General features: G+C 38.4%; 1 protein-coding gene across 1 annotated transcript in view; it reads left to right on the top strand.

Annotated features, from left to right (window-relative positions):
- Positions 1 to 21,984, top strand: part of GLRA1 (glycine receptor alpha 1) — a 1,257,010-nt gene that overhangs the window by 984,590 nt on the left and 250,436 nt on the right. The window contains exon 5 of the mRNA XM_044069419.1: positions 1,542 to 1,756. Within this exon, the coding sequence (XP_043925354.1) occupies positions 1,542 to 1,756 (215 nt within the window). The remainder of the gene's footprint in view (positions 1 to 1,541; positions 1,757 to 21,984) is intronic.

Genomic DNA, 21,984 nt, shown 5'->3' with positions numbered 1-21,984 from the left:
ACAGTTCTTCTCCCAGTCCACCACTGAAAATGAATTATTCTCAGTTGGTTCTCCTGATGAACTATATATATATATATATATATATATATATATATATATATATATATATTTTTTTTTTTTTTAATTTATTAACCAGGAAAGTCCAAGTTGGAACAAAGTCAATATTCAGCAGAGGCTCAGGGAGAAAGGCTCCAGATGCATGTCTTTGTAACATGGGGGGAAACCGGAGCACCCAGAGAAAACCCACACAGAAGCAGGGAGGACATGCAGACTCCTCACAGAAGGCACCCCAGCCGAGAATCGAACTGGAGAACCCCTTGCTGTGAGGCTACAATGCTACCGCTGTATATATATATATATATATATATATATATATATATATATATATATATTTATATATTTATAGCTATAGGTACGGATTATACACACAGACACACACACATATATATTTTTATATATGAGTGTGTGTAAATGTGTTCAGTGGATTAACGCTATAGTTGTTAATCAGATTTATTGTGGCATCCATTGTTCCCTCAGCCTCCTTTTGCACATTGTACGTCCTTATGAAAGTAATTTAACTAGACACTTCTTCTGAGTCAGCTGTGAAATGAAACATTTGAGCTAGTAGATTTGTCCACATAATAAATAGATAAAAATGTTGGTTTTACTGTAAATTAATACAAAACACTTTAATAAACAATATGTATACATATCCATCTGTCAATAAGTGAGTCATTTCATGAATGTGTAAGGTAGTCTGTATTAATATACTTAATGCTGGCACATCTCATAGTAGTAGACAGTAACTGCCACAGGTCAAAGAAGTGTTCAGTTCTTGAAGAAGATCTCTTAAGAAGGCAGACATAGTAATCCTAATAACATGCTTGTTTTTCTTCTAAGCCAAACGCTTAACATTTAACTGTTAAACTCTGTTTTCTCTCTCAATATATTTTTCATTGCATAAGTAATCCTAAGTTAGTTCCTTTTATTCTCTAGGGATATTCAAATGCTTGCCAGATTTAATGGAATATTTTTTCTCACTTATACTTCATCATGCATGCAGAAACATAGCCTCAAATGAAAATGAGCGATATTTGGGGGATAACATTACCTACTGTATCGGCACATTATTTTGACTTTCATTCTTTAATGCTATCTGGAGTGCCATTATAAATAGATTTTAATATAACTGTGAATTAATGTTGGATAACAGAATTTCTATAACTTGTTTTTTTCTGTGGTATATGTTCTAAGTTTTAAGTGAGAGCACCGTGACATAAAATCCTACATCACAAATATAGGGACATAAGTTCCAAAATCATGCCCATATACTTCCTTTCATTATGAATATGTTGCTCTAATAAAACTGCACATAATATTATATATTTTTTAGATTTATAACAGATACAGATTGTTTCTAATGTAAAATAATTGTAGTTGAGGAAGAACCTCTACTGAGAAACATCATACTGTATTAACTTTTATAAACACCTAACTGAAACAACGACAATGCCATAATCTCATTATGTATTTTTTTTCAGGAAAGTTCACCTGCATTGAAGCTCGTTTCCATTTAGAGCGCCAAATGGGATACTACCTGATTCAGATGTATATTCCCAGCCTTCTGATTGTTATCTTGTCTTGGGTATCATTCTGGATCAACATGGATGCTGCCCCTGCCCGTGTCGGCCTGGGGATCACAACTGTGCTTACCATGACAACACAGAGCTCAGGTTCACGAGCATCTCTGCCCAAGGTAAGAAATACTTGAGTGCAACCATAAGTTCTTGAACATTACTGTTCAAGATAGAAACATCCCAGATGCAATCATGAGTTTTTACAGGTTCTTAAAGTTTTCAAAGATGCACAAACCACAGGTGCAGATACATGGTCTCATACAGTTATTTACGAACATGACCATAGTGGTTACTGCACTTCTTGAACTTTCCAGTATGTTAAGCGAACCAGTGCTGCATACGTAAGGGTTTTCAGGGCACTATTATTCAAGTTCAGAAAACCCCAAGTAAATCCATGTGCTCTGACTTCTTGAGGATCATTTCACAAGTCAAGATGCCTGATAAATTCTTTCATCCTACCTATCAGATTCCCATGCTTTGCTCCCTTCCTAAAAATGAGTTAATTTGCTTTGAGCTGCTTCCAGTAATATCTACTATAATGCCTAATGCTGCTTACACAGAATGTTTTATTATCAACATACTGCTGTATATAATGTTTTATTGTCTTATAATAAAGATTATTTACAATGTATTTCCAGTCCTGCTGGTGTCAAGCTGCCCATGTCTATATACCCTTACAGCAACAATGGGTGTTTTGCATTCTCCTCCATCTAGTTCTTCACCCATGGTTGCCTGCTCAGAATTTATATTAACTGCTTATGTGTTATAATGGCTTATTCTGCACTGATTTATACATATTCCTACTCAGGCAACTAACTTTAGTTAAATACATAAGTAACCCTAGTTGCACAGCTGGTATTTGATAGTGCTTCAAGATAGCCAGCTCAGATAAGGTTAGGGTGTTCTTCAGGTGTGCCAGAAACTCTAGTTCCTCCAGTGGTCTGTGTGCTGAAAGAGTCAAGCAAGGAAAGGAGACAGAGTATTCTAAAGGTTAACTATGCCAGGAAGAGGCAAGAGATTCTGTAGAGGAAAACTACAACTAACTGGATCTCTCAACATTTGGACGAGTACTGAAATTTTAACCTCTAAAATATTGCCAGAGCCTCCTTTCCACTTTGAGCTGAGTCCACTCCAGTTTCTGCTTTTTCATTGGCTCAGCTGTAAAACCAATGCCAGATTGGCTTCTTATAGCTCATCAGAGTCAATGGGATGACTGGTAGTTGCTGTTAAATTTTTAGCACCACTGTGCCAATTTTCAAAACGTACTGCATGGCATAGAGGGTGACTTGAACGTCAGCATTACTTATCAACAACAAGAAGTGAAACGAGAACAAGAGCTTCCAGAAAGACACTTGAGAAGGCTACAATGTGAGGTCAGCTGTAGGAGTAAAGCATCTGTGTATCTACACTGACTGTGTGCTGGGATTACTTTTTCCGCTGGCCATGATTTTGGTTTATATTATTAGTCTGCTCCTCATAAAATGTGTGCTTTTTCTAGCATATTACTAAGTTGTGAAAACACTACATAATGCTAGACATTTGAGTTTCAAATAACATAATGGAAGCATTAAGTGAAATATTTCAAATATGTCCAAGATTTTGTGCCTTTGCCCCCCCCCCCCCCCCAGCCCCACTGCCATTATTTTTGGCTTTATCCTTGATTCTTGTGATAAAAGGTTGAGAGCACAGCCAAGATAATAGTTGTATGATGTACTTTTTCTTGTGTGCTTGCTTGCTGTTACAAGAGGTAATGTATCTGGACTCTGTGATTGATTGTCAAGTCACATTTGTCTCTGTGTTGTCAATGCCATATTTTTATTTTTGCCTCTCAAAGGATGAGTTCATTCTTTCTGTTGACTATGTGCTAGACTGCAAGCAAATCCATCCAAGTGTATGTGTGTGCGTGCACAAGCCCGTGTGTGTGTGTAGTATAGTTCTCAGCTGTCTCTGATTTTTCATCATACTTTTGGTCTGTTTGTCTTAAATGTGTGATCTTCTCGCAAATTGTTGTGAACTACAATCACTAAATAATGCAGACATATGAACTTCAGACTTCACATCCTTCAGAAAATACTTGCTAATGCAAATAATATTATTCTAGACACTTGTTTAATATATAAAGGCATATTTGAAACATGTTCCTGATTTCTAACACCTTTGAGTTATCACTTGTGACATAGGCAAGCTTACATTTATATAAAATAAAACAAACTGTATTAACCTGTTCACAGTTACAAACATTATACATCACGTATGTATATTCTTTTGTACAGTATTATCACTGCTACATTACATAAATTGGTCAGTTCCTGCCTTCTTTTAAACCTCATTCCTCCTCTAAAACATTTTTTGCATATATTGTGCCCACAGTTTCCATTTTATATGTAATTTGATCATAGCCTTTCTAAAGATCCAATTTCCAGTTGCCTTATCTCTGTTACAATATGCACTACTTTAAATATGGTTGGTTTAGACTTTGATTTCCATTTTCTAGTAAATTGCTTTTTTGCAGCCACCAGAATTAAACTTAACAAGGCAATTCAGATCCTGTATAATCCAGTATCCCAGCTCAGAAAAATCAGTTCCTTATTTACATTCATTTGCAAATCCAGTGTTTCTGACACAGTACTCTGTAGGGGATTTTTATAGTCTGTCAACTCATTATACTCCCAAAACATATGTTCCTGGTTATCTCTTTCTTCCCCATCACATCTTGAGCTAAGAGATTGTGAGGATGGAAAGGTTACACAGTATGGTTCTGACAGCAGCAAATGGAAATAACATTTCTTGGCCATTATTTTTATATTTATTTACTCATATGATAACAAGCAGACATCTGAGTTATACACTGTCATATAAGTGGCTATAATTGATGATTTTGTGTGTGTGTGTGTGTGTGTGTGTGTGTGTGTGTGTGTGTGTGTGTGTGTGTGTGTGTGTGTGTGTGTGTGTGTTTCTGTGTGTACAGGAACTGCTGTTGACACTGCCCAAAAGTAATGGTGCTGAAATTAAAGCAGAACAAGGCAAATTTACACATTCACGCCCTCAGCTTCATTGGGGCACAAATTTATGCATATACAATTTTTGAGTGCTATTATTTTGGACATTTGTTGTGCTTTTTATGGCCCACCTGCTAATAATTTAATAGCTGAGAGGTTGAAAGGAATGCATCTAGATGTCACATGTTTGGCAGCATATGAATATACCTCATCTTTCTTTAAGGGGGCAAAAGTTACTGTAAGTCATGTGATCCTGCAAGCAGGGATAGATACTCTGTAGTAATGCTTCCTTATGAAAATGCCTAACACTTCATACTCTTTCATCCTTGAAAATTTATATTTGTATGTTGTCAAAATTAAAATTGTTTTATTACAAAGGCAGTTTTTTTCTGCTCTGTCCTTTGACAGTTTCAGATGGTTTCTGCAGACTGATTTGCTTTCTAATTAGGCTTCAAATCTATCCCATCCACTGGCAATAGCAGGCTAATTCTAAATTCATTTTAAAAGGAAAAGTCTTCTATGTATCTCAGTTAAATTATTTATTTTTCACTTATCAGAGTGCCCAGTCTTAATCTCACAAGTATCATTTAATTGTTCTGCTCATCAGAATCACCACTTTTAGCTGCATATCTTCAATTTCTAGCTCATGATGACTATACTAAAAGCACCAACATTTCAAACTACATCTCACTGCCCCCCCCCCCCCCGAAAAACTAGAAAGAATACTATGTGCAGTTTTACTTTTTAATGCAGAAGAGGAAACTCATCAAGGAATATTTCATATTAAACTAGCTCTGTGTCATAGAAGGAATGAACCCTGACTATACCCCAGGCAACTCCAGTTCAGTTAATCTGGTGCATGTAGGAGTTGGCCAGGAAGGATGGAAATGAGCAGCCACTGCCAGATCACCCATCTTGGGGTAGAAGGTGAGTCTGGTTTGTCACACTGACCTCACCTAGCAGGAGCACTGGGTGTTCATCTACTGGAGCTCCAGGCCAGCCAAGCCCATGCTGCCATAGTGCATTTGCACTGTGCAGTCAAGGGGAAACTGGCAGGCCAAGGCATGCTTTTCCTCACCAGGCAGTGTTTGTGGGCTCAGAGAAGCTGCCAAGGAGAGACATGAGTGCTATGAAGAGGAGAAGAGAGAATAGGCTGCACTCCAGGCAAGCTGGCCCACTCCCTGCCACTCAAGTCTCATTGGGGAATGGAGGAATGATACGGATTCCCATGTGGGAACAATTGGGCCAGAGGACTCTTACCCAGCAATGGAATACCCAGTTTTCATTCTGCTAGAATGAAAGTACCAAATGGTTGAAACTAAAGGAGCTATCAGGCAAGGTCACGGGGTAGGGTTAAAAAAGGAGTATTTAATACTTTTTCTTCCTTAGAAAGAAATAAGATTTAAATTTCAAAATCAAAATACAAATTTAAGTTAAAATGTTTACTGACTAAACAACATTGCAATATTCATGTCCCTAGCATTATTCATAGGTACAGATTCCTGAGATTATCATTTGGCATCTTATCAGTTTCAGACATGTTCCAGAGAGCATTAGCAGGTAAAGTGGAGGGGCTAGATGGAGTAGTGAAGGGTTTTACCCCACCTCCCCATGTACATACATGCATATACTAATGCCATGGTCACTCAACCATACAAGAAAAACATCCTGCAAAGATGAAAAATGGCTCACATAAGTTTGATCTTACAGTATAGCTTATTAATGTAAAAACATTCTAGGACTTGTGTATTTGTAAAGTTGAAATTGAGAAGATTGCACTTTACCAGTGAATTTTTGTTGAGTGGAATATATTCCAGTAGCAGCCTGTACTTTATCAACAAATGTGAAGTGTAGCATAAATATTACTTTCTTAATAGTTTCAAGACCCTGGCATTAAGCATAGTGTCATCATCCCATTATTATCCAATTGTGGGTATCATTTTATACTTCAGACTTGCTCCTGACATCCACTGACACTTGTAAAGACTTATTTGATTTCCTTACAAAGCCTAATACAACTGATGGAATGCTAGAGCATCATAAACTGTTTAAGAGGGTACTGAGGAGACATATCCTTCAGTTAAAACAATATGTACAGTTAGACTTATTGCACACTTTTTTACTTCTCCTTCAGACAAAAAAAAAAAGATTAGTCTGAAAGTGGCTGACCATAGATTGGTCTAACGTGGTACACTTTCAAATTAAAGAACTAAATTAGGTATCTAGACAAAAAAGTTTAACAAGCAAAAAGCAAATAACCATCTAGCCAAAATTTAGGTTGCTGCAACACTGACTACTATTATTTTTTCAATAAAAATATACCAGCACTGTATTGTAGTTCTTCCATAAGTATGACTTTTAAGTGATTCCCCTTAGGTGAGTCCTGTAGGTACTCATGGCTCACGAATACATTTTACTAACATTGATACTTTTGAAGCTTCATTTCTTTTCTTAAGACTCTTTCCTAGACAAAAAGTTACATTTCCTAACACTTACTGTCTGCATACCTTCCAGCACAACTCCTTGTAGCATACAGAACAATTAAACATTTTCTGCGGCCATTTGGGAAGCACCATAATAGTTCTTGTTTATCTGTTTTGAAAAATAAACACTTAAAAAGATCATAACTCTAGAATGTTTCCATAGTAGAAAGTATGGTAACAAGTGGAGGGCCCTAAACCTGCTACTTATATTAGCATCACACAATGAATAAAAAGAGACAAGGCAAAAAAGGAGGACATGCTCCCCAATAATTAGTGCTAAATTAGGCTCTGAGTAATATATGTACTGATACATTGATTTCTAGAAGATATTTGATTTCTTTTGGATAATAGAGAGTGTTTTGTTTCTGTATAATGGAAAATGACTGATCTTTGTTACTGAGCTGGATTAGTGCTTTTATTTTTTTTTTATTACACAGAAATGTCATGTTGCACATCTGTGTGGCTCTGAGCCTGCTGTATTGCCAGCTCTCACAGAAGGAGCAGCTATTGTAGTGCCTATAACTCTGCCTTTGCTTAGTACATCTTTTCAGTGCTTCTTGCTCACATTTATTGTCCTATTCTCCCCTCACTCCTTTCTACAAACCTATTGCAAGCATCTCTTAAGACACATGTGACATCCCCATGATGGGCCAGTAATCAAGGAGCCTGCATCCTCACTACTGACACTGGAGAGGGATGTTCACTTGGAATACAAATTGATAAACTCAGTATTTCCAGATGCAGACCTCTCTGCATCAAGAGCAATTTCCATTAAGAGCATCCAGACAACATTTTTAGTCTGAAGGCTGGTTCCTCTCTATATCTGTCCAGACACCAATAAGACTCATCACTAGCACAGCTCAGAGTTGAGTCCTTAGCTAGAGTTCCAAGCTAAGTCCTGCTACACCCTCTCAGTGAAACCAGTGCTTTGTGTCCCTGCTCCAAGCAGCTGACACACATACTCTTTGAGATTTGATTTGCACACACACACACACACACACACACACACACACACACACACACACACACACACACACACACACACACACACACACACCTGGGAAAGGCTGGCACAGATTCACCTGCTGTGCCCCCTTCTGCCTAGACTATAAGGTAGTTATCACTGCCACCAGAATCCCTGCCAGCTACTTTAAGGCTTAATTCCCAATTATATTTATTATTAGTAATTATATTAGAATTATTTAAGGCTCAAGATCCAATTATACTGAGTGAAATTAATATTATTATTATTATTAATACTAATGGCAATGTTGAACATGAAACTACTAAATATCTATTTACAGTAAACACCAGACTTTCAGTCACAGGAAATATTAAAAATAACACCTATCCAAGAAAGAATACAGAATGCTGCTGAGGCTTCAGTCTCCTCTAATATTAAAACATTATTTCTGTACAGAATGACATCACATACATCTGGCCATCTGACACTGTTTCCCATTCTATCCACCATCACTAGAAGCTACCAGGATTTAGCCCCTATGTGCTACAATACACATAGAGCTTTACTTAGATATGGTATAGCTGCTGGAAGTCATAAAACCATAAAACCATTTCACTCTTCCTACATGAACTACCAACTATTCTCTAGCCCAGACATCATGTCTCTGACTCCATTCAAACCTGTGGGATAACATCTTAATGGCTTAATCCATAAAGTAGTTTGATTTCAGATATATTTTGCACATTCTGGTGGATTAAGATTAACCTCTCCACTTCCAGTATATGCTGTTACAATGTATACATTTAATTCAGTTACAATAATACACATACATTTCTTTTTCTTCCAGCAGTGTACACTGTTGATACATTTTAACGCAGACAAACCTCACAAGTACATTTTCAGCACCGGTATCTGTATAAATCAGTTTGATATACAAATGACATATAATTATTTACAAACTGTGATATTTTAGCCTAATTTATTCTGTCTCAACCATAAGCCTCAATAAATTAATGTGACTGCACAAAGTTCAGCACTAAATGCTAAAATAATTTCCTCCTTGTCACATTAGTCTGCTTTCATCCCTCACTGAACCTACTGCGCTGACATCCTCCTCGTTTTCCTTTTTCTATTTTAACATCTTTATTTTAGTATCAATTATGCCATAGGCAAACATACATTTATATAAAAGAAAACAATCCATATTAGCAGGTTCCCAGTTATAAGAGTCATACATCACATACATTCTTTTGTATAATTATCTTCAATCCAACATTACATAAATTTCTCAGTTCCTGTCTTCCCTTAATTCTCACTCTTCCTCACCCAAAACATTATTCTACATGTATTGTTCCCAAAGTTTCCAACTTTTTCTATGTAATTTGCTCCTACCCTTTTTCTAAAGATCTGATTTCCAGTATTTTATCTCAGTTACAATATTCAGTACTTCAAATACAGTTGGTTTAGACTGATTTCCATTTTCTAGTAATTGCTTACTATGTCTAGGCAATTCAGATCCGTTATCCCACCTCAAAAATAATTTCTTTAATTACACCCATTTGGTCACCCAATATTTTTGACAGAGTAGTCTCTAGGAAATGTTTAAATTCTGCCAACTCATTACACCCCCAAAACATATGTTCCCAGTTACCTATTTCTTCCTCATCACACCTTCAACATTTGCCATCTACCTTAGAAAAAAATTATTTTATTGTCTGCATGGGACATAAAAATATCTGTGCAAATACTTTCTAGCATAAATTCTAAAACTTCTAGACTTAGTTGCATATTTGGGAGCCATACATATGTCTTCCCATTGTTTCCTTGTAAATTGCTTATCCGATGTATCTTCCCAAACTTTTCTAATCTTCTCTGATTGATTCCTACAGTTATAATGCAATATTTTGTATGCCCTATTAATTATGCATTTTTAACAGCAGTTTCTGTTCTTGATTCAACAAAAACTGTAACAGAACAGGTGTTTTACTTAGGATTCCTCTAGCCCTTTCTTTTTGCCTATATTCTAATATCAATCCATGACAAGGAAGGCAGTCTCTGGCTGGCAGTCCAAATGTATTCTTGACCTCTTCCCTTTCTTTTACTTTTCCTTCTCTAGTTATTTGCCCTAAATACCTTGGTTCGTTTGTCAGTTTTATCTAGTAAATTCTAATTTCCTCTTGGCTAATCTCTGTACCCCTAATTGCAATCATATCTATAGTCAAAATCTCCTTGCTCCATTCTCGTGTTGGCTTAGTTCTTTGAATACTTTCTGTTATTTTATTAAAGATCAGCATATAAAATCCCACTCTCTCTTCTTGAATCCCCCTCCACCCACACACACACACAAACACACACACACACACGTGCACTTTATCATCATCTCTTCTACTTTGAATTCTAGGTTTCTGCTTGTGTTATGTATATGACCCTTAACTATGTAGTTCTTAAATATCTCTTCAAATCAGGTAATCCTAAACTACCTTCTTCTATTGGAATAATAAACGTATCCCACTTGACTATTGCCCTGTTCCCCTCCTAGATAAAATCCTTAAAGTCTTTATTATTGTCCACAACTTCCCCTCTGGTTGATAAAAATATGCCTGACATGCATATAAAACTAAAGGACTAAAACATTTTCACTGCTTGTATCTTGCTATCCCTATCCATAAATAAGAGCTTCCACTTTCTCAGTTTTTGTATTATCTTTTGTTTAGTCTCTTCCCTCATATCCTTAGCTGCTATAACAGAATCATTTTTAATTCATACATACAAACACTTCATTTAACTGTGTCCCCATAAGTATGGGTATTGCTGAACCAATTCATGTGTGGGTGCATAGTCTGCAACTATAGCCTTTGCTTTATCTTCATTAATTGTATAGGTTCATAGGAGATTACTAGACTAACGGTTTAAGGGTCATTACAAGCCTAGACAATATTATACAATTTTACCCAAAATATATGGCCCCCTAGGGGCAAGAAGATGGCATGGATTTGTGCCTATGCAATGAGTATCTTATAGATTTTCCCTGTCCATAAGGGACATAGGCACTACCCTATGTGTAAATTTATGATTCCCCATCCATTGATCCAAATTGTATTTGGAGAAGGCCAGGGAAAGGCTTTGCTTAATGTGAATAGGAAACCTGTTCCAAATAAGGGGCAATCTCTGAGATACGTATCTGTCTCTTCACACAGGCAGTCTCCCAGACACCTTAAATGACCACAACATAGTATACTTTATACATAGTAGAACAAGCATATGTAAAACCACTAACTATATATCCACTAGAAACACTTTACTCTGTAACTGACTGGACCCCCCTAAAAACCCTCCCACTTGACCAGGCTGTAGCATATTTCAACAAAACAGTTCTACAACACCTAGACACTGTTGCTCCATTGCCCAAAATCAAGGTTAGAACCTCTACAAACCCCTGGCTCAGTAAAGAAACCAAACAAATCCTCAAGTCAAGAGACAGTGCCTGGCTTTACTATCAAAAAAACAAAGAAACACAAAGCCTAACTAAGTACCAAGAACTGTGCAACCATGCAAAAAAATGCATTAGGCTGGACAAAAAATCCTACTACACAACATTACAAACTAAATACCAAGACAACCCCCAAAAATTTTGGAAAAATGTAAACCAGCTACTAAAATCCACCCAAAAGGCTACCCCCAAACCAACCACCCCTGACACTAAAGTTCCCATCGAAACACAATTCATCTCCCACTTTGTGAACTCAATTCTATCCTTAGTATCACAGGACAGTTCCTTCCTCACTATCCCCCCCAACACAAATAACACTAATACAAGCTTTACCCTCAAAACAGTTTCCACCACTTCAATCAAAAGCATGCTCTCCAAACTAAAAACCTCATCAACAGCAGCCGACCTACTCCCCAGCTATTTCTTGAAACTCACAGCAGATGCTATTGCTATCCCAGTCTCCACTCTCATAAACAGATCAATTGTTGAAAACTATGTGCCCAAACTCTGGAAAATATCCTATGTTTCATCCATACATAAAGGCGGGACCTCCACTGAACTTAATAACTACAGACCCATTGCTTTACTCTCCCCCCTGGCCAAAATCCTAGAAAAATGCATCCATACCCAGATGCTAAACTATCTCCCAGACAGCAACATCCTGTCACCTACTCAGCATGATTTCAGACCTGCCCATAGTACCACTACAGCCCTCCTCTGCTTCACAGACACAGTAAACCGTCTCAAAAATGAAGGCCTACAGGTGTCAACTCTTTTTTTGGATATGTCCAAAGCATTTGACACAGTCTCACACCAAATCCTGCTAAACAAACTAAACCAATATCACCTATCAAATTCCACTCTTACCTGGTTCCAAAGCTACTTAACCTGACAGGTACCAAGCTGTGAAAAGGGAAAATTCTCTCTCTCCTCAGCTGCCCATAACTATAGGAGTCCCACGGGGTTCTATCTTAGGACCACTACTATTCACAGTCTTCACAAATTACCTCCATACCTCCACATAGCATGCATCTATCATTCAGTATGCAGATGGCACTACTTTAATCTGTGCTGCACAAAACATTCCCACCCTCCTGCAAACAACTCAACTAGCATTCTCCGACGTTGAAAACTACCTCACCAAAGCCCAACTTATCCTCAATCCAAAGCTTATGATTATAACCAGTTCTAACAAAAATACTGATAACAGTCAATTCCCTATCTACTCCACAATGCTACTCCAATCACTCCAGTGGCACAGGCTAAGCTGTTGGGAATAACCATAGACTCCCACCTAAAATTTGATAGTCATTTCAACTTAACTATTAAAAAAGTACATGCCAAACTGGGATCACTCTACCGTATCAAACCATTTCTTACCAACAACACAAGATCAGCCATTGCTCGCTCCTAACTTCTATCCACCCTAGTCTATGCATCTCCCATTCTGACTAATCTCAACAAAACTGAACTAAGCAAAATGGAAGCCTGCTATAACAAAATTGCCCACTTTGCTGCAAATTACTCATATAGAACTCATCACTGTACTGCTTTGAGACAGCTCCACTGGCTTTAACTGCCCAACCTCCTAACCTACAATCAGCTCTGCCTCTGTCATTCGATCTATTACCTCCCCAGTAAGTGTCCTGCCGTCAAAAACTTAGTACAACATCACTCAGCCAAAAGGCCTCTTAGATCATCAAGCAAACTACTATTAGAAGTCACTAACAGCTACAGTAGCTTTGGAGATGTGCTATATAGTAGTTCAGTGGCTAAAAAATGGAACTCTGACCCCACTAGCATTCAAAACACATCATCCAAAGCCTCCTTTAAAGACCTCAGCAGGCAACATCTCAAGCAAAGTTGGCAGTGCCATGATTGCTCCCCAGGCTAGTGAAAGGATAAGGTATACATACTAAATCTAGAGTACTTGATAATAGTTTTCAAGTCTTACTCACAAACACTGGCTAATCTACAATGTATGTACCGTACCTGTGTACTATGTATGTATTTTACCTATGTTCCAAATTTCAGCTGTACACCAAAAATCTATTAATTACCTTTATTTTTAAATTAATATTTTTTTGTTTGTTCGCTCCACTGTAACTGTTGATGTGCCGCATACCACTGTAAAAACATGTCTTTTGTAATTTGTGTATATACTGATCATGTCTAAATAACTAAATGTATCTGTAATTTTTCTTTGTGGAGATTTTCTCCCCGGGCCTCTGCTGAAAAAGGGCCTTTTCGGCTCAGTCAGACACCCCCGGTTAACAAATGTAAAATAAATAAATAAAATAAATGTTTTGTTTGAGTTGCTGATTAAATTTAGATCTCTAGATTGGGTGAACCCCATCCTGTTTGACATGTAGATATTTAGCAGCTGCATCAGGGCTGGATTGGTGAGTGCCTTGTAGGTCAGCCATAGGTCACTCATTAATAGTTGGTGGGAGACAGAGTAAAGGGATAGGGCTTTTAGTCTATCTGCATAGTTCATGTTGTTTACACCCTGTATTTTCTATGCAATGAACCTCTGAGGCTGATCCAGCTGCTGTAAGTGCCTAGTCAAGCATATGTTAAATGATGCATTGTACTCCTGAAAATACTTGAAACTGTCTCAAAAAGTTCCACAACACTGAGATGTCCTTTTCTGGTTTTGTCAGGTACAAAACAGTATCATTTGCAAATGAAGCCAACTTTTCTTAATTACCATGCCAATTATATCCTTGAATTTCTGAGTCACTTGAGTTGTTTTTTTTTTTTTTTGACAAGAGCTCAAAATATAATGCAAATAACTAAGGGGAAAGAGGGCAAATCAGAGAGGAACCCTCCCACTTTAATATTTGCTTTGGATCCCTCATATATTCTCCTAATTAACCTTATTATTGTATCAGGGATTGCAAATGCTTCCATTGGCCTCCTCATAAATCCCAGCTTATTGTGTAGAATGCTTTATCTGCATCAAGACCCACCAACAACAGCCTACCTCTCAAATGTACAGATTTTTGCAGAATGTCCATTTGTTTGTCTCAAATATGTGGTCTGTTCCTTATAAAATCTGTGGTTTTCTGGCAAATCATGGAGGACTGAAGGCATTAAATAATGACCAAATGAGGACATACATTTGAGTTTCAGACTTCATAAAATCCATGCTAACACATATCCTGTTATTCTATCAGCTTTCTGAGTTTATAAGGTCAAAATTTAAAATGTGTCCCCATTTTGGGGTCTTTGTTATCCCATTATTTTAGGCTTTGTCCAGATTTCTTGCATTAAGAGGTTGAGAGGTATGAACAATAGTGGTATTTTCTTACATTCTGCTTTCCTCTCGATCATTATTGTTCTTTTAAATGTTGTCATATATTTGTCTCCCCTTCGCAAAACCACATTGATCATGTTCCTGAAGTCATAAATGAATAGTAGAATGGAAGGGGTACAGGGAGAATGCCTATAATGTCTAGAATGGAATTAACTCCTTTAGGTTTTGGTCATGCTATTTAGTTGCTGTGTCCAGGAAATTACTCTCACTACCTTTTTTATTATGATCTTAGTAATATTCTGCATAATTCAGCAATTCCATTCGCCTACGGCCATGTTGGTATTTTGTTTGCACTGTGTATAGCCTGACACTCTTAGTAATGTTTGACCCGTTGAGTGCTGAATGAAAGGCTATCATCAGAAATGATAAATAGCTGCAAAGCCTTCTAATGGGATGATGACTTTAGCTGACATGTTTGAAACAGTTTCTGTATTAGGAAATCTACAATAGTCATCTGTTATAACCAGCTTCTCCTGTTTACAAAGCCATAGAGGCAGTACTCCAGTCCAGTTTTCCTTAGGCAAATCATGCATTTTTGTGTTAGGACAGTCTCATAATATTGTGTGCTAGCCTAACAAAATAAATGTTTTTTAATAAAATCATTGCTCTGAGCTATTTCTGGAAAATCAAATTTTCTCGTATTATGAATTCTCTTATAATAATAATAATTATTATTATCTAATTTAAAATCCAATTGGGCATCAAATGCAGTTTATGTACATTTCATTTAAAATTCCTGCTGTTTGATTAGCTTTTTTTCTCTTAAACTATCTCTTTCAATTTTCAGATACAGTTATCACAGCTTTAAATTTCTCAAATGTCTTTATTATGTTTGCAGCAGAAACATTAGTGTTTACCTTGAACTGTGTTAAACAGTATTTTGCTTTTTGAACAGAGACTCTTTCAGTCTCATTTTTTTGCCTTTTTAAGTTAACATTCTAGGTACTGCATACTCAGCTACAATATTAACACAGCCATCGCATCTTTTGAGTTCTTCTTCAAGTTTTGTACTAGTATAAAGACTGTTAAGTAATCTACCATATAATCTTTGCATTTCTTTTATTCTGCTAGAAACCCAAGAGGCCAAATCCTAAGTGACCACACATCAAGAAAGAACCAAACACCTGTCAATTTCCTGATTCACAACTGCAATAAAAATGTAACACAAAGTCTGTGATGAATGGAAAAGTCCTTTAATGTAGCAAAAGCACACACTAATAAAACCTTCAAGTTCGACTTAGCACTTTCACCATCTTCATTAAAATATTTCTCCACTGGAGCAACAAACTGTTTGAGTCCCTCTAATTCTTCATTATTTATTTGTGGAAATGGGAATACTTACTCCTTATTAAGTTTCCTAATAAACAGATCTTTTGCGTATGCCAAACTCCTACACCAAGTTTTAAAAAATCGTCTACTTGTGTAAAATTCACTTCAAGAAATCGTCTTCTTCTTTCAGCTGCTCCTATTAGGGGTCACCACAGCAGATCAACTGTTTCCATTTCTTCCTCTCCTCTGCATCTTGCTCTGTCACACCAACCACCTGCATGTCCTCTCTCACCACATCCATAAACCTTATCTTAGGCCTTCCTCTTTTCCTATTACCTGGAAGCTTCATCCTTAGCATCTTTTTCCCAATATACTCTGCATCCCTCCTCAGCACATGTCCAAACCAATGTAATCTTGCCTCTCTGGCTTTGTCTCCAAATCTTCCAACCTGGGCTGACCCTCTAAAATACTTATTCCTAATCCTGTCCATCCTCGTCACACCCAGTGCAAATCTTAACATCTTCACCTCTGCCACGTCAAGCTCTGACTCCTGCCTTTTTGTCAATGCCACTGTCTCCTACCCATATAACATAGCTGGTCTCACTACCCTCTTGTAGACCTTCCCTTTCACTCTTACTGGTACTCGTCTGTCACAAATCACGCCTGACACTCTTCTCCACCCACTCCATCCTGCCTGTACTCTCTTTTTCACCTCTCTTCCACACTCACCATTACTCTGAACTGTTGATCCCAAGTATTTAAACTCATCCACCTTTGCCACCTCTACTCCCTGCATCCTCACCCTTCCTCTATCCTCCCTCTCATTCACACACACATATCCTGTCTTAGTCCTGCTGACCTTCATTCCTCTTCTCTCTAGACAATATCTCCACCTCTACAGGGTCTCCTCCACCTGTTCCCTACTCTCACTACAGATCATAATGTCATCTGCAAATATCATAGTCCACGGGGACTCCTGTCTGTTCTCATCTGTCAACCTATTCATCACCATTGCAAATAAGAAAGGGCTCAGAGCTGATCCTTGATGTAATCCCACCGTCACCTTAAACGCATCCGTCACTCCCACCACAGACCTCACCGCTGTCACACCACCCTCGTACATATCTTGTACCACTCTTACATACTTCTCTCACTCCCGACTTCTACATACAGTACCACAACTCCTCTCTAGGCACCCTGTCATATGCTTTCTCTAAGTCCACAAAGACACAATGCAACTCCTTCTGACCTTCTCTGTACTTCTCCATCAAACACTCTCAGAGCAAACATTGCATCTGTAGTGTTCTTTCCTGGCATGAAACCATACTGCTGATCACTAATCCCATAACTTCATGCTGTGACTGATCAATTTAATCCCTCTGTAGTTACTACAGCTCTGCACATCACCCTTATTCTTAAAAATCGGTACCAAAACACTTTTCTCCATTCCTCAGGCATCCTCTCGCTTTCCAAGATTTCATTAAACAATCTAGTTAAAAACTCCACTGCCATTTCACCTAAACACCTCCATGCTTCCACAGGTATGTCATCTGGACCAACAGCCTTTCCATTCTTCATCCTCTTCATAGCTATCCTTACTTCATCCTTGCTAATCCACTGCATGTCATGATCCACTATCTGCACATCATCCAACCTTCTCTCCCTCTCATTCTCTTCATTCATCAACCCCTCAAATTACTCTTTCCATCTGCTCAACACACTCTCCTCACTTGTGAGTACATTTCCCTCATTATCCTTTATCACCCTTACCTGCTTCACATCTTTACTAGCTCGGTCCCTCTGTCTAGCCATTCTCCCTCCTTAGTGTCCAACCTTTCATACAACTCTTCATATGCCTTATCCTTAGCCTTCACCACCTCTCTCTTTGCCATGCACATCATCTCCTTATACTCTTGTCTACTTTCTTCATCTCTGTGACAATCCCACTTCTTCTTCGCCAACCTCTTTCTCTGTATACTCTCCTGTACTTCTTCATTCCACCACCAGGTCTCCTTGTCCTCCTTCCTCTTTCCAGATGTCACACCAAGCACCTTTCTAGCCATCTCTCTTACTAGCTCTGCTGTAGTTACCCAGCTATTCGGTAACTCTTCACTGCCACCCAGTGCCTATCTTAACTCTTCCCTGAACTCCACCTCACAATTACCCTTTTTCAATTTCCACCATTTGATCCTTGGTGCTGCCCTCACACTCATCCTCCTCTTCTTGATCACCAGTGTCATCCTACAAACCACCATCCTATGCTGCCTAACTACACTTTCCCCTTCCTCCACTTTACAGTCTCCTATCTCCTTCAAACTGGTCCTTCTACATAAGATATAATCCACCTGTGTGCATCTTCCTCCACTCTTGTATGTCACCCTATGCTCCTCCTTCTTGTTAAAATACGTATTCACCACAGCCATGTCCATCCTTTTCACAAAATCCACTACCATCTGACCTTCTGCATTCCTTTGTTTAACACCATACCTACCCATCACTTCCTCATCCCCTCTGTTCCCTTTACCAACATGCCCATTGAAATCTGCTCCAATCACCAGTCTCTCAGCCTTAGGTACAGTCATCACCACTTCATCCAACTCACTCCAAAAATTTTCTTTCTCATCCATCACACACCCAACTTGTGGTGCATATCCACTAACGACATTCATCATTACTCCATCAATTTCCAGCTTCATAAACATCACTCTATCCGACACTCTTTTCACCTCCAAAACACTCTTAGCATAATGTTTCTTCAGGATAACCCCTACGCCATTTCTCCTTCCATCCACACCGTTATAAAACAATTTGAACCCGCCTCCGATACACCTAACATTGCTCCCCTTCCATCTGGTTTCTTGCACACACAATATATCAACCTTCCTTCAGTCCATCATATCAGCTAGCTCTCTCCCTATACCAGTCATACTGCCAACACTCAAAGTTTCGACCCTCACTATCACAGTCCTAGCCTTTACCTGCCTTCGGGCATGCCTTCCCCCTCTTCTCCTCCTTCGGCCAACAGTAGCCCAATTTCTGCCAGCACCCTGTTGGCCAACAGTACTGGTGCCGGCCGTTGTTAACCCGGGCCTCGACCAATCCGGTATGTATATCTGTACTGTTGTCAGCATGTATGATTTGGCATAATTTACACCGGATGCTCTTCCTGACGCAACCCTCCCCATTTATCCAGGCTTGGGACCGGCACAAAGAATCCACTTCAAGAAATGCAAGTGATTATTTTCTTTCTGACTATATATTTTTCTGAATTTCATGATCTGCTACTTGCATGTGAAGTTCAACTGACTTCATATTGATGTTTCTTTTTGGCCATGACATGGACAACTCTTGTACATACACTTAGCAAAAATAGTTTTATGTGCAATAAACACATCTATTTTTGGATGGACTAAAACAATAATTTGAATATCTTTCAATTTCAGTGTTTCTTTCTCAGACAAATGGGTATACATTCATCCAAAGTTCCTTAACAGACTTTCTTCACTATCCTCTTCCTCATTATGATTTTCTTCAACTATGTTCAGTGCCAGTTTTTCATCTGTATTTTTAATATGCAGATTCTGAAATTTAATACTTTTTTAATGATTAAAGAAGCTTCGTAATCAATATTTTAAACAGAATAATGCCTATAATGATAGCAATAAGCATGAACAATTTTAAAATACTTCCTCCCCATCAAGAAAATAGATTTGGCAACTATACCATTGAGAGCTGTCAGATTCTTTATTGTAAGACAACTCCACAACTTTTTATATGCTCATTATAAGGTATAAACAAGTCACACTCCATTTGGATGAATGCGCACATACCACCCTTAGAAACAAAGGTAAAACTGAGCAGCATTCGGTTCTGCAGCACTACACTACAAATGGCAGTCATTTTAATAGTACCCTGATTTATTGATTTAAAACTTGCATTGCTCAAGTACTTCTAATAATTTAAGTAGTTTTCTCAGTTCCCAAATTGAATTTACTACCACATAGGCTAGAAAATACCTTCTCCTGGGATAAAGTATTCACCGAAGTCCATATGTGGCAGTCCTTTGAATGCAGTCTTTTCTAAATTATGATAAACCCAGGAAGCATCTATCTTCCTGAATGGATTTTTAATCTCCTTTGTCTCCCTCTTTCAGTGAACACTGTAAATCTTCCCTTTGGGTAAAGTCTGTGTATGTCGAATGGCTGGAATAACACAACCAATATGACAACATCCTGACCAGTCTGCTGGTAACCAGGAGTAAGCTTGGTTTCCACATATATGATAAAACTCACACAGCATGGCCATGCTGTGTCCCCCAGCCCCATTATATATTCACCAGGTAATATTGCAGTTACTCCACCCAAAAGTAAGTGTTCCATTTTTAAAATAACAAATGTGCCCCTTCTTATTCACCAATAATTGAAGTGGAACCAGTCTAAACAGGGTAACATTATGCCAAGAATTATGTCTGCTCTTTTTGTTTTAAGCCAATGAAATTGTTCCAAATGCTGTTCCTACTTCTGTTTCTGATGCTGGTACTGGAAATAATGGGTTGCCCCCAACATGCACTATTGGTATATGTGCACACACCCAACAGTTATTAACATTCATTGTCTTGGCATAAGTTTGCAAAGCAGCAAAAAAGTATTAAACTTAGGATGCCTGTCTGGTAATCACTGCTCAGTTTTAACAAAATGCTAATTTCTGGTAAAAGGTTGTTCAGTACTTACAGTTCAAATGACTTCTGATGAAAGGAAGAATTGCAATAGAAGGAAGATAAATACCAACACTTCTGTTCCAAAGATAAGTCCATACGAATATCAAGTAGGCTGGGCTGGAGAGGATTCTCAAAAATTTGCAAACAAGGGTGGTACATCTCATGTGATATCAGTTTCCAAAACAAAGTCCATACTGTGTCCTGAATTGGTGGAAATCCTATGAGTGGATCTGATGACTACAAAATCTCCTGGTTAGACATTATGGCAGCAGGCAGGATCAGGCTGCTGCTGGAGTATGATAATCTGTAAGCTAGAAGCAAGAGACCTGCAATAAATAAAAATGGATTTGTCAACATCTTCTAACTCCAAATTACTGGGCAATAGTGTTGCTGCCTAGTGACATTATACAGAAAGCTTTCTACATGGTCCACCTCATAAGTAAGGGTATCTCATCAAGGGACAAGGAGGTCATAACATCCCTGTATTCTTCCCTTATAAGGCCAATTATTAAGTACAATGCCCCCTTCGGCATATACCTCGCAAACACATGCAGCAGCTGGAGAGACCACAGAGATTCCTCACCAGAAGAATCCAAGGCCTCAAACATCTACACTACACAGATTGCCTAAAAGCCCTGTCCCTCTACTCAGTTTCATACAGACTCCTCAGAGGTGACCTCTGTCTGGCATACTAAGCAGTCTCAGACCCCACCTTGGTGGGACTTCTGCATATCTGCAAGTCAAGCTCCACTCAAGTAACCCACGGCCTCAACCTGTTCTGTGACATCAGCAGGGCTTGTTGGCGGGACAGATTTGTGTCCCAAAGACTCCTCCATCTGGAATAGATTCCCTCTCCACCTCAAGCAGAGTACCTCATTATCCCTTTCCACGCGCAACCTGGATAACTGGATAGGAAACAGAAAATACACCTCTGGGATTGCACCTGTGTCCCTACTGGACAGGGACCTTTGGTGCTGACTTGTCTGCACATGGACCAAACTCTTGGCTAGGCTTTTAATGAATTTTATAGGGACAGTATTTTCTAGGGATACTAACTGCACTGCAAATATTAAATAGAACTAAAGGCAACATCTCTGGCCATGTAA

Source organism: Protopterus annectens, chromosome 4.part0 (assembly GCF_019279795.1).
Source record: "Protopterus annectens isolate FY-2018-M chromosome 4.part0, PAN1.0, whole genome shotgun sequence".
Classification (NCBI taxonomy): domain Eukaryota; kingdom Metazoa; phylum Chordata; order Ceratodontiformes; family Protopteridae; genus Protopterus; species Protopterus annectens.
Note: the sequence above shows the minus strand (reverse complement) of the source record. Positions and strands in the feature narration are given on the sequence as shown.